Genomic DNA, 15,152 nt, shown 5'->3' with positions numbered 1-15,152 from the left:
ATATTATAGCTATCCACTTGAATATACAAAGCCAACATACATAGGGAAAAAATTTTAATATTCTTATTTAAAAAAATAGAACAATATATTATGGCTGCAATAAAAAATGTAGTCTAAATTATAGTTAACTTTCACGATGTTGGGGTGTATTAGCAAAACCCACAAGCAAAAGCAGATAAACCTCAAAATTTATGATTATTAACACGTAAGGAACAACGAATCTCTAAATTATCAAAGTTTGACTGCCAAATCAACCATGATAAAAAAGTCATCCATGATCATATATTAATTTTTTTAAAAAACTAGGTTATTGATTTCTACCTCCAACTGCCAAAGCTCTAAATTAGGGCTGAAAATCGAAGCAACCAACGAAGCTCAAAATCAAAGTCCGGGATAGAAGCTCGAAATCGAAGAACGAACCTGAAAATCGAAGCGTCTGATGGAAGCTTGAAATCGAAGCTCGCAATCGAAGCTCGCAATCAAAGAACGAAGCACAAAATCGAATGCACCCGTTGATTTTATAATCGAAGCCACAAATTCACAAGAACAAAACCAAAAGCTTAGTGCCGAGATCTCTTTGCGTGTTCGAAGTGAATCATCAGATCTGCTCAGAATGACCACGTGTTGGTGAGGCGCGGACATGATTGAGAAGAGGCTGGAGGAGACTAGCGGGAGAAGGCCGAAACCATTCTAGGGTTTGTTGCGCGGCGGAATCCAAAAAGAAAAAGAAAAAGAAAGGAATCGAGAAGAGGACTTAGGTTTTAGGGGGTGTTGTCAACTTTTACCCCAATTCCAGCCAAATACTGTTGAATTGGGTTTCTATAAAAAAAACTCATCTTTCTTAACTTTATAGAAACTCATATCTATAAATTTGCTGTGAACCAAACACAGTAATAGGATATCACCGGAATACTTTTTTTTATAATAATACCTTATCAGATCCAATTCCTAATCCTAATGCTAATATAGTGCTAACCAAGCACCCCCTAAAACTTAAAGAGTGGTTTTCTGGTGTGGAAAGCTACAAAGAGTTTAATCTGATAATCATCCAACGTTGAAGGGCGTTTTCTGAGATGCAGCCTTTTGAAATTTCACGCATGCAAATAGAAGCACTTGATTAGATCGGTCCCTACCCGCATGTCTGTCTTGAGAGAGCTGGCCGCGGGTACACCCGTAATACACCATCAAACTCAGGGGCATAACCGGAAGTCAAAAGAAGAGCAGACAGGATCGCAGCATGTTTGACCCAAGCTAATCATGATCCCGCATCAGCCCCAGGGGCAACGCGTGCTCCGCAATTATTGCCCCACGAAACACTGACCACGCCGTAAATACATGAAAAGTGTAAGGGTAACTTCGTCACAAAGAGCTAATAAATCCCCACTACCGCTCGACACCGATGGTGTCTCTTTACCTTCAACTAAATTCGTCTGGGATCGGACCGCGATCGAATTCAGGCGAATTAATTGGAGCTTTGCGTCAAAGTTTGGATCTTTTTGGCTTCTGTAAGTGGAATTTTAATTGAAGTTGATCGATTCGTGCTTAAAATGATCTTGCAGTTTGTTTCAATTTTGGTCGCTGGGGAATAAATCGAAGTTTTTAGATGCCTTTTTGGGACTCTGAAAATGCTTGGAACTGTTTGCCCCGGTTTCTTTCAGTCGATCTCTTCATTTCCTTCAATCATAAGTATTTTTAACTGTTAAAATTTCCATTTCTATATAAACCTGGTTATTTCTGGATTAAAAGCGTATTTTATGATTAATAATTTCATTAAGAGATTTTGCAGGAACCCACCATAAATGAAAAAAGAGCTCTATCGGTTTGCTACCCAACTAAATTCATATATATATATATATATATATATATATATATATATATATATATATGAAAAAAATGGGTATGCTTGGTACCAAACACAAAAAGTTATGCTCGGTAGTGAGGTGATATAATCCCCTCCACTCATTCAAATGGTTGCATATCCTTATATACTCCTCAACCCATGTGAATGTTTGTTCTTCTTCTTTTGACTTATGGTCAGAGTTTTATTTGATTCTGAGCTAGAGTTAATCTCAATCCTATTTTAGTCTACTTCTCCTTCTCATCTTCTCCTCTTATTTTTAAGTTCAATTTCAAAGCATATTAGGGCAAAATCAAGGATTTCTCAGACTCCAATCTTCCATATTCAATCTCATAGTTGAATTTCAAAGAAGGGTAGATTGCATATGACTCCACTTATATATATGTAGAAGCACTTGTTATCATTCAGCTCCTTTATTGGCATTCATTAGCTCTCAATTTGTATGGCAAGTTAAACTTCTCAATGACAACCCTAAGGACAACCAAGTGATATCAATACAGCTGGAGAATAACCACAGATTAACGAAAGAAAGAACGAAAACCAAAGAAAACAACAACAGCATATACATATGGATTTAATGAGGTTCGGCAATCAATGGGATTGATTTCCTACGTCCTCAAGAGTATACCTGGTCACCGTTTCTACTATTAACGAACAGAGATTGCAGCAATCTCTCAAACTCTAATCTATCCTCGCTGCCCCGTTTCTAGTTTCTCTCCTTTTCATACCTCTTAAACAGGTTGATGATACATATTTATATCATAGGGTTTCTATATGTAGGGCCGATATTAAAAGAAAAAATACCTACACTCACCGCCGCCAATGGGGCTGCCCTGCATCCAAAATAGGGGTGCAATTCTGAACGGGTTCAGAATATGTGCTAAACAAGTTGAGAGGTGATGAATGATATTGAAAGTATAAATAAGGGCGATATCACAATACAGCACTATGAGATTTATCATCATGAATTGTAGAGGTCATTGCAGAATGTGTAGAAAATGTGTTTTTTAGGTTTAAAAGAGCTCTGAGTTCTTGAGGACGCATCGTTTTCGGGATTGTTGTCGAAATGTTAGTTGGAGCAGATTTTACGATTAATAGTTAATAAATGCAGTGAGAATGATTCTACTAGTAAGTTTAATATTTTTTCCATTTTAACTATTATGTTGCAGGGGCATAGGAATTTAAACCCTCATTTCGGTTAACATTAGAAAGAAACATTATGCGGTGGCTGAGCCTGTCTGTTGATGTCTACCGTAAAGTTTCCTTGAACTTGTACTGCCGAGTTATCCTGTAATTTGAGCTTGAAAACTAGTGACATTCTCCCTTTCTCTTTCTTCTTTTCGATCTAGTCCATTGTAAAGGAGTCCCTCTTCATTGGTCCAAAAATTAATTGGTTACTTTTGCTTCATCTCTAGTTATTGTCGTACCACTCTTTTGAACCTCTATCTTGCTGTCCTTTGATTAAATTGAAAGAGGCTAGTATAGTTCCTCTGGTGGTTGGTGGTTGGAATTGGAGGAAGAAAGTAATGGTGAACCAAGCAGCGACACAGACAAGATTCAGAGCATTGAAGCACGAGAAGAATGGGATCCCGGGGAATGCCACCATCATCGTTCGTGTCATAGCTTGTTTCCAACCATTACAAGATTGCCAGGTATTATATATACATTCAGAATTGCAACATTTAAGTTTGTAGGATTCTCTATGATGCCAATGAATTAAAACTCCTTTGATGAATTCTTTCAGGCTGAATACTTTCGCCAGCTCCTGAAACCTGTGACGTAGATTAGTTTCTGTTTCCCGCGTTTTAATCATAGTAAAGTGAAGAACACTCAATTTGCTGTCATTTCCTTTGGAGCGTGATTCTTTCTCCAATTTGATCCTTCTTGCAGTCATTTCCATCGGTGGGTAATACTTCCTCAATTCTTTTTTTATAACCTTTATGTTACTATGCAAGGATTGGTAAGAAGAATTTGATTGATATTGAATGATTCAGGTGATATTTTTATGGGGGAGGACTTCGATCCGTGGCAGTTACGTAGTTTCAACTGTGAAAGTAACGTCGGAGCATCTGCTCTTGATCCTAAACAGAGCACAAATCCCAACTATGCTGACCCTTTTGGGTTCTTCAGTCCGAATCCATTTTCGATGCAGTCTTCAAATCCAACCGGGTTTACTTCAGATGCAAATAGGTTCATGGTTTTTGATCGCTTGGGAGATGAAACAAACCCAATGTATAATAATCCATTTGGTTCACAGTTCCCCTACTCTTATCCCTCCAATGCCGGAACTAATGTTTACAATGGGAACGTGAACGAAGAGATGCATGAAGAAGACCCTGAGGAGATTGATGCACTCCTTTACTCAGGCTCCGACAACGAACAAGAATATGAAGAAGAAGAAGAAGAAGAAGAGAAAACAAGAGAAAATTTAGACGGCGAAGAAGAAGAAGAGGAGGAGGAGGAGGTTGCTACTTCTGCTGTGCTTCATCCTTCACATCCACCATCCAAAAGGCGGAGGGTTGATCTGTCGCTAGCTGATACTGCAAGCTCAACCAACTGTAATAGCAGTGCGAAGAAGGCCAAGAGGAAGAAGATCCAGGAGAAGGTTGGAGTTTTGAGGCGGATAATTCCCAGTGGGAAAGGGAAGGGGAAAGATACTATGGCCGTGCTCGATGAGGCCATCGGGTATCTGAAATCACTGAGGTTGAAGGCTAAGGGACTTGGAGTTGGTGCTCTCAAGTAAAGATCAACTGCAGTGTGTGTGTGCGCGCGTGTATGATACTACCAAGCGTGAGAAACGCCAGAGCTGATGATTGAGATTGGGATTGAGACCTTCGCGCGTGAGGAGAGACGTGCTTCTTCCCTTTTTGACCCAGGGAGCAGCACGCGTGATGGAACTTTAGGCATGCAGCTGGCCTTTTTTATGTTGCTTTTCTGTTCTTTGCTTTGCTTTATTATTATTGCTAGGAATAGGAGAACTTTTGTTGTGTCTTGTGTGTGAGAAAAAGGAGGCAAGAGGAATTGGGGTGCTTTTATGGATGTCTATGTTGTCTCCAATGCAGGTAAGTTGTCAGGTATGTTTGATAGGACATGAAGCTTTTGTGTTGTATGTGTAATATCAAGCTTTTGATTGAATGGTATTTTTCGCGTTTGTTTATATACTTGGAAATGGTCTTTTTCCTAGAAACCATCGTCAATTCTATGGATTCCACATTTAATTGTCAATTTATATGTAAATCACTTTAAATGGATTTTTTTTTAATTTTTTTATTATTGCAATCAACTGTCCGGGCCCTTTTGAAGTCTTTGATAATTGACCACGTCTAGTTTCAATTAAGAGTTATCTCTGTAATATATTTGGTATTTAACAACTGCTTATTATAGGGGGTAATCATAGCGAAAAATAGTTTGAAGATGGTTTACGTATAAATAGACAATCAAATGTGGTTTTTATTGAAGGATCTTCTTTTACAGATGGTTTATGTATAAATTGATAATCAAATGTGGTTTTTATTTAAGGACCATATTTTCTTCAAGTTGCTTGGAATCAAGGAGTCACTTCAATCCTTTATTCATTCTAGAAGTTTCGATAGCTAATATAAAGAAAGTAGCCGTACTTTCTCTGGTTATTGTTGATGGATCAATGTTGGATTTTTCTAACTAAACATGGAAGTACTTTTAGTTGTTGATATTTGGATCGGTTAATTGCACTTATATACTCCCATCTGCGCTCCATATTTAACTTTGATATCTTAATGTTTTCACCCAAAAATACACCAGAGTTCAATAGAATTGAACTCAGATACCATGTTAACTGATATAGTCACAGGAGACTACAGGGAGCAATTTTGACGATGTAATTGAATAATGAGGAGCTTATTATAAAAATATTCCAAACAAAGAAAATCGTCGCTCGCAAGTGGAATGGAGGTACATGTCCCAAAACATAAGTTAAACAACGAAGAGTTGGAATCAAATTTGCTCTTTGTAGTCTCCTTCGGTTATATCTTTCAAGGGAGTGCGTCAAATTAAAACTCGTTCAACTTTGGGCCATTTTTGAAAAAAAAAAAGAACTTTGGGACATCAAAGTTACAAATGGACTAAACTTTCAGGAGCGTTCAATCTAGTTGATTGCTGCAAACAATTTCGTTGGTGCGAGCAAAACCTGATGGGTGGAATTTCAAAATTAGATTCTAGTTTGAGGAGCATGTAATTTTGTTGTTTGTAAAATAATGTAGTACTAAAACGGATATTCGTTTATAGACTTCAACCTGTTGGGGAATTTCAGTCTCCCCGCCTACTACGATATGCGCAACTCGGAAACTAACCCCAATCAATAAGATAGAACAACCACAATCAAGAAAAAGAACACCGAGATTTACGTGGTTTGGTTGACCAACTTCGTCCTACGTCCACGGGGCAACAATACGAGAAATTCACTATGTATCAGAGAGAACTACAAGAAGAACCACTCAACTCTCGTCTCTCAATTTCTCAACCTCACATACATAATCAACTCTTATATTCTCTCTAAAGCCCACTCCTTGTAATCTTTTGTACGGATAAAGATCACGAAACACTCGCCTCTCGCGCAATATTCTTGAATCAGGCTACGCCCTCTGCTAACCCTAGATTACAAAAATATTGGCTCTCTCTCTACTACATCTTCTCTCTACTCTCTTCTTTTTTTTTTTCTCTAACAATAGAAGGATATATATAGAGAAACCAAAACCCTATCTCTAGCCTAACTTCCTAATTAGAATAGGATTCAAACTCCTAATCATGATAAAACCCAAACTCCTAATCATGATAGAACTCAAACTCCTAATCATGATAGAACCCAAACTCCTAATCATGATAGATCTCTAACCTTATCTAATTCTCATGAAGTTACACAAAGAATCAAAGACAAAATCCTAACAATCTCCACCTTGGATTTGATTCCCAAACTCCCTTGAAGATATATCATCGTCGTCTTGGAACTTTGAATCTCTCGCTAGAGTCTACTATTTCTTTCGTACTTCAAATCAGAACACATGCACTCCCAATTGGATGCCTTCATGATCCTCACTATCTTTTGCTTCGCCGTGGCGCCTCCACCACTCTTGTTGTACTTGTGCTCCAACTGCATCGCTCATCTCGAATCATATCGGTACACCTCTCCTACTCCACATTACGAGCTGGATGCCTTTATCTCCTCCATCACTTGGCTTGGACTGAATATGAGCGCTCACCATCTTCAAGTCCAACGCCACCATCTTCATCTCCATGTGTGTCACTCGGTCATGCCCGCTTGCAAGCTCCACCTAATCAGGCACTGTCCTCCTCAAGTATACACACCAACCAACTCCTGCTCCTTATCTACTATCAGATTTGTCTTGCCGTTAAATAGCGGAATATCAAACTTTGGACTCAAAGAAGTCATCATTCTCTAATCAAAATTCAAATCAGTTACCGTAGAGTTTGAATTTGATGAAACCGATGCCAAAAACGAATTCAGCACGTCGAAAAACCCTAGGAACGACTCCTGGATCACCAAAAACCCGCTTCTAAATCCTCAATCGGCTAACAAATCAATTTGGACCGTCGGATCCCAATGTGAACAGTTCCCACCGTGCTACAGTGTTCTTCTACAGTAACCTTTCCCCTTTTTTCATCTTGATTCTTGTAACGTTAATTTTAAATCTTGCACGGCATCGTCTTCTATCTTGCAAATTCGCTCCCGGATCCATCATCATCGCTCTGATACCACTTGTTGGGGAATTTTAGTTTCCCCGCCTACCACGATATGCGCAACTCGGATGTCAACCCCAATCAATAAGATAGAACAACCACAATCAAGAAAAAGAACACCGAGATTTATGTGGTTTGGTTGACCAACTTCGACCTACGTCCACGGGGCAACAATACGAGAAATTCACTATGTATCAGAGAGAACTACAAGAAGAACCACTCAACTCTCGTCTCTCAATTTCTCAACCTCACATACATAATCAACTCTTATATTCTCTCTAAAGCCCACTCCTTGTAATCTTTTGTACGGATAAAGATCACGAAACACTCGCCTCTCGCGCAATATTCTTGAATCAGGCTACGCCCTCTGCTAACCCTAGATTACAAGAATATTGGCTCTCTCTCTCTCTACTACATCTTCTCTCTACTCTCTTCTTCTTTTTTTTTTCTCTAACAATAGAAGGATATATATAGAGAAATCAAAACCCTATCTCTAGCGTCACTTCCTAATTAGAATAGGATTCAAACTCCTAATCATGATAAAACCCAAACTCCTAATCATGATAGAACTCAAACTCCTAATCATGATAGAACCCAAACTCCTAATCAAGATAGATCTCTAACATTATCTAATATTCATGAAGTTACACAAAGAATCAAAGACAAAATCCCAACACAACCTTCTAGAAATTGCCAACGGAGACATTACTCCTACTTAAAGTAACACTGTTACTGATTAAAAAACGGGTTTTTTCATGTTTATCCCTAAAATCTTTCACGTTTGCAAAACACCCTTGAAACTTAATATTTTGCAAACCATGTTCACTTATTTATGGCATCCTTTGATGAATCTTATCCAAGACCCTAAGTCATTCATGGGATCCCAACCCCGTCGCTCGCGGACCTTACCTAAAAAGTGGGTTACACTGCACGACCAAACATTTAGAAAACTAGGAGGGGGATTAAGTCAGGGAATGATAGCTTGCAACGGAAATCGGACTGTATGCTACTTTTTTGCAAGTACCGAAAGATTGTACTTGATGTTCAGGGAAGCACAGGTTATATAAGAATACAGGTGGATTTTAGAGTAAGAGGACGCTTCAGAACATTCTTGCAATCGTAATTCAAGCCGGAGAGAATCCGATTCACGCCCGCACCGAGCACAGACTTCCCATCATTGAAGAAGGCATTTTGCCTTCAAATCTTTTTTCCTCGATACACCTCTTTCGGATAGGATTCAACAGTAAACTAGCGGAGATGGGAGTATCTTGGGGCGGCTTTTTTCGGGATGAGTTTCGTTGTCGAAGGCTCGTTCTTAGGAGAAACTAAGAAAAAAATCGTGAAAAACCCTCTCTACAAATCATATAGCTTTTAGTCGCACGGAGGTAAATGAATAATAATCGGGTTTTGAGCACAAATGGTTTGGGAAGAAGACGACTGGGAGGGGTGTGCTGGCAAAGCGTGCGAGCGTTTACACATAAAATACAGGACACAAACAATTTAAGGGTAGAAAAGTTATATTAAATACACCAGATCAACTGAACTGTATTTGCAGAATTGCTCTATCCCCCCAAATATATATTCAGTCTCTTCAAGAAACCTGGAAACATGAAGTTAAAGCCCCGCAAAACACCTTCGCGTCTGGACCGACATAGACGCGATATCCGTCTGGATTTCCCTATTCAATCTTCCACGGTATATCGCGAAATGTCGGTCGAATGGTTCACAGGAGAGCGGAACTCATCTTATCTGTCTGACTCGGAAATATTGAACTTGAATCAAATTCCTGGGTTCTGGATTACTGGCTTGTTTGAAACAGAACTGACCCCAAGTCGTAGATTCAGTCTATTTGCGAGACGAATCGTGGCCGCGTATTTCAGTGCGTTAGACCTATAGAAATGAAACACTATCTACCTCTCCTCCAGGAACTCTCGAACAACAAAGGGGAATATTATATTCGGCCGTATTGTGTTGCGATAACTCCTAAGAATAAAAAACAAATAAACCAGAGACTTAAGAATCAGTCTTAAATCCGTATTCTTCGGACTATTAGTTTTTACCACAAGATTAGCCGGGACCCTAGTCACAGGATATTCCCGATTAGGTTAATCAGCGGTATATTCGTGTGCTACGCACGCCTCGACGACGAAGATTTCGTTGGACCAAAGCCGAATCTTGCCATAGACTGTGAGAGCGCGCTTCCTCGGAACCTAGAACATCGGCTACTGTTGATACTACAACTTTACTTGTTCCTGGATTATACGACATAGCACGGAACACTTCTAGTTCTCAATTATTCACCTCCTAGATTGTCTCTCTAAGAATTGAGCACAGTTAGAGAAAAATCATAGAACTCTTACAGTTAGCTATGGTTTCTCAGAAATTACCGAAACTTTATCTCTAAAAACCTAAGCATTCACGTGCTAACTCATCCAGTGATCCCATTGCTGGCATTTCATTGTGCCAATGATTTGTGTAGTTTGGTTAGAGCTCACATATATATCTGAATTATACAAATAAGATAGTAAACCGCACAGTAACGATACTAACTACAGGTGGCATAAATTATAGCTCATCCACCATAAGTTGTAGAGCTGAGTCATCATATTAATTTGGAAGTATCAAATCTACTGCATTCAAAATCCTACAATTATTCCCCTGATCAATAGCATAATAAAATAACCTACAAAACCCATATAGCCACACAAAAAACTAACACCCCAACAAAAACGAACGCAGATACATACAAAAGAAGATTAACGTAAACGATCAATTAAACACTAAAAACTCTTATTATTATTTAAACTAAAAGTATGAAACTAACATCCAGCAGCCATCAACATATACCGTAATAGGAGCACTAAACTCCTCTATTTATATTATTTATTATCAAAATCGAAATCAAGTACACTCCACACCCAACAGTACTAACAACGCTAATCATCCAAAACAAGACTGATAGCAAACAGAAAAACAACCAGAACCACAACCCACAAAAGATTCAAGACACACCCGATAAACTATTTCAAAACACTTAAGTCGAACGACAAGCGGGTTAGCAATTAATAAATCGCTATACCTACGAATCACAAACCAAGCACAGACAACCGACCTCCAGACAAACACATTATAATACAGTATGACAGATATGCAAAACAATACTACGATAAAAGATGCGGCATGAAGTCTTCGTACACATCTAAACACAGTTAAACCCTCTAATCAGCCAATAATGAACGATACAAACTGACCCATAAAGTCCTAGAAATCGATTCAGTCAAAGAAGAACTACCATACACATCCTACAACGGCGCCAAATTTACAATGGGCTCGTCAACCACAGCTCACCAACAACACACATCTAAAAAAAAACCAGAACCTATGAAACAAATCACAACAGAAATATAAGAATCCACAATGCAACACAGCTCAACTTCAAAAACAAATACCACATGATATAAAGAAAAAAGTAACACATTAACATACACACCTCAGCAACAACGTCAAGTAATACAATAACCAAATACCAAAGATCAACTCCAACCCCATAATACAACAAAATATATATGGTACAGACTAACAAAAAAAGACTAAATTCCATTAATTCACACGACACCAGAATCATATCGAAACAGGAAAAGAAACATATCAAGGTTAAGACGACAAAAATTATTGGTTTGTTATGTTGTTAGTGTATGGTCAAATTTAATCCACTCACACACTCCAGCAACATAAACATTAGAATAATTTTTACTCTTATTGTAAGTAATAACCAATGGATAGTTATATTAACGTCCAAGGAAGTAACTATATTCCATCAACCTTAATGAATGGAACTAGTCACGTCGGGCGTAAATCCAAACAAGGGAATCCCATTTATATACGCATGTGTTCCAAAGATAAAATTAAGCGAAATATCCTCATTCTAGTGTTAATCAAATATAACTGCACAAGTAATCACACACCATAAAATCAATACACTTCCTCATCACATCAATGCCACACCACCAACCACACCACACTATTCTATATAATATATATATATTAATATAATACTCCACTACCTATATTATATTATATATATATATATATATATAATATAAATATATAATATATTAATATATATATATACATATATACTATATATATAGAGAGAGAGAGAGAGAGAGAGGGAGAGAAATATGGTATGCTTGGTACCGAATCACAAATTTTGTGGCTTCGGTAGTGAGAGTGCAATCTGCATCCACTCACTACCATTTGAATTTTGTTCGACATTTGATGATGTGGAGGGAGATTATGACACCCTACTACCAAACAAACTTTTTGTGCTTGGTACCAAGCATACCCAATCATCTCTCCTTATATATTACTAGTACTATATGATTTATATATATATATATTATCTATATATATCTATACTATTTATAATATATATATATATGAGATTAATGGGTATCACTCATGTCATATGAGAGATCCTCATATACAATGATGTGGCACAAGAGCTAACGACAATAGTCAGATTACATATGTAGGAGAGAGATGCCGCTTGCATAAAGGTGGCGGGTATAGCACCAAGTGTTCGGAAGGTAGGACGAATTCGAGTCTGATCCACACTAATTGTATACCTGAGGAAGGATCCTCGTTACCATATGACTTTATGATACCCATTAATCTGCTTCTTCTCTCTCTCTCTCTACTAGATAATATAGTAATATATAATATAATATATATATATATATGTATATATATATATTATATATAATATTATATATATATATATATAATATATATATATATAGTATTTATATATATATATAATATATATATATATATATGTATATATAGTAATATATTATATATATGTATATATTATATATATGTATATATATTATATTGTATTAATATATAATATATGTATATATATTATATAATATGTATATTATATATATATTTATATAATAATATATATATGTAATATATAATAATGTATTATATATAACATAGCATGTTTTGATCGAATGGGGACACACACATAAAGTGTGAGGTTATTGACTTCAGTAGGGGCATTAACTTCTGTTGGCTATGTTAAGGTGGACTTGATGTAAGCCCAAAAATGGGTTTTCATGGCTTTTAAGCACTACAAACTCTACACCGTAAAATAACAAGTGTGAGGTTAAATTCGACGTGGTAAATCATATAGTTACTAACAACATACAAACCATAATTTTGATGATATTTTTTCTCAAACGCTGTGAATGAATGGGTGCATATTTCAGGGATTTACATTGATGATTTTTTTTAATTTTAGGCTATGATGATGTGTCAAAATTTTTGAGATTAGTAAACGCGTGTAAAACGCCCGATAATTTTTGAATAGCTAAAGTTTTTAGGTGTGATAATTATGATATGGTGGATATTTGAGTATGATAAATATCAATAAATGGTAATATGAGTATAATACGACAGTGATTTGAGTATCGAATGCGTTCATCATGAGAGATAGATTGTGAGAAACATGCACAGCGTTGCGCGGGCTCGACGAATCACGACGGATTCAAGCATCAGTTTTCGGAACTCAAACTTCAAAAACCGGGATTTTACTGCCTTAATCGGGAGATCCAGACTTCCAAATCAAGATCCCCGAACAAATCAAAGTTCGAAACAGAACCACAACCCGAATCACGGACAGAACCGGAAAAACGGAAAACAACGGAACGAACACACCCGGAGGGGCTGCGTTGCTCAAAACCGAGCCACCCTGAGGTGGGCTCGTGCCGAGCCACCTCAGGGTGGCTCGCCAGGCCGAGCCACCTGGGGTGGCTCGGGCAGCCGAGCCACCCCTTGGGGTGGCCGAGCCACCTCAGGTTGGCTCGGCATGAGCCCGAGCCACCTGAGTGGCCGACGCTTGAGTTCTGGCCACACTGCCACACGGCACAGGACGAAGCCCTATAAATAGGCAGGGGTTCTTCATTTCAGGTGACGTTGGTAATTTTTTGGAGAGGCGAAGCCCTGCTGACTTCCAAGACTCAGAACTTACAAGATTCAAGCTTGGGGAACTCGAGACTTGCGTCATCCAGACTTGGTGCTCGCGATCATCAACGTCCAAATAAGGCGCCAGTGTTCGAGGCCCCGACGGATTCTCATCTACGTTCTACACTCAGGATCTAAGCTTGGTCTTAGATCCCGAGACGTTGGAGATTGATTTCCTACGTGAAACAATCTCCCCGGCTACTATCTTCCTTAGCTGAAATGATACCGTTACTCGTAGATTCCACGGCATCTAGATCGCGCGGTGGTCCACGCAAACATACCCCGGCGCAGGCAAGAACGCCACAAAGCGGCGACCGCAAAACAGGAGTCGCCGATTCCGTTCGACAAACAAGGAAAACAAAGTTTAATTTTCATTTTTTTCAATTTGATTTTTCTTGTAACCGGATCTTATAAAAAGACCGGATCTTTGTTAATCGATAAGACTATTACAAGAGTAGTACAATGGAATCATTAATGAAGAAAGACATGATTTTTCCCGCGACAACGACTAATCATATTATGGTGTTGGAAAGAACGACTTACAAATCCCTCAAATTATCGGTAACTGTTCATGATAATTTTGTAAATGTTCCCATAATTATATAGCTGCTTACACCATATTTTTTAATTGCTACATTAAAAACCATGTTTGAATTATAAAATTTATTATACTATTCATGAAGGCAAAATTGTCTTTTCTTAACAAAAAATCTAACGCCGCCCCCCCAAAGCAATAATTGACTGAAAACTCAAACCAATAAATAAATCAAGAAACATAAAGCAAAATATAGTAGGCAACCTACTCGATGTGATTCGGGAGATGTAGCTTTCGGCTTTGAACCTTTTCTTAGTGAAGTTTATCACCACCTGAGGACATAATGGACTAGGCATTGAATTAGGCCCATTGATCAGGTCATGATAAAAACACACACAATACTCTTCATCTATTGAGCAAACGGTGTTGAGCGTTAAAGACATTGCTCACATAATACGACTCATGAGGTTTCTAGGGTTAGCCCAGCCCCCCCCCCCCAACCGTGGGCCATCGTTATCTCACGCTAGGTAAGTCCCTCGATAAGATACTCCAGCTGTTATTTAATACCCCCATAATATACACGTTAGACTTATTAAAGAGAAAACTCAACCTAGCCTGTCGTATATAAGAGCATCGTCACATTAGAGGAAAGGGTATAGCACAAGCTACATACTGATATATGAATTATATTTGGGTCGATGCCCATGAGTGGTCACTAGTCCAGCTTTTTCTACCAACATTGAACAACATTGGGACTAAGTCTCCAAATAAGGGTTGTTCCAATTGTCAGTGACTCTGCTTATGGCTTAATCCCATCTCCCTCGATGAATCAGAACCACACTCTGGATAGACCTTTAGTCAAAGAATCAATAAGATTCTTTTTTTAGACATTTACAAAGTCTAGAATCACAAGATTTGTCTTAGAGGCGTATATTATATTATCAAAGTCTATTTATAGATTATTCCGTTTATTTGACATTAGGTCCACCTTCT

The 15,152-nt window shown here is 38.1% G+C and overlaps 1 protein-coding gene across 1 annotated transcript; it reads left to right on the top strand.

The window, feature by feature from the left end:
• On the top strand, positions 1,397 to 5,017 carry LOC109848551 (transcription factor bHLH144-like). Its single transcript, XM_020418108.1, has 4 exons — positions 1,397 to 1,505; positions 3,028 to 3,510; positions 3,603 to 3,760; positions 3,853 to 5,017. Exon 4 carries the CDS (start codon positions 3,864 to 3,866, stop codon positions 4,599 to 4,601), a length of 738 nt encoding a protein of 245 aa, XP_020273697.1. The 5' UTR covers positions 1,397 to 1,505; positions 3,028 to 3,510; positions 3,603 to 3,760; positions 3,853 to 3,863; the 3' UTR covers positions 4,602 to 5,017.

This window comes from Asparagus officinalis, chromosome 7 (assembly GCF_001876935.1).
Source record: "Asparagus officinalis chromosome 7, Aspof.V1, whole genome shotgun sequence".
In the NCBI taxonomy this organism is placed as follows: domain Eukaryota; kingdom Viridiplantae; phylum Streptophyta; class Magnoliopsida; order Asparagales; family Asparagaceae; genus Asparagus; species Asparagus officinalis.
The sequence above is the reverse complement of the archived record's forward strand: the minus strand, read 5'-3'. Positions and strand labels throughout refer to the sequence as shown.

Bases quoted from the DNA above. Each gene is read 5' to 3' on its own strand.
- LOC109848551 (XM_020418108.1), top strand. From the start codon at position 3,864: ATGGGGGAGGACTTCGATCCGTGGCAGTTACGTAGTTTCAACTGTGAA.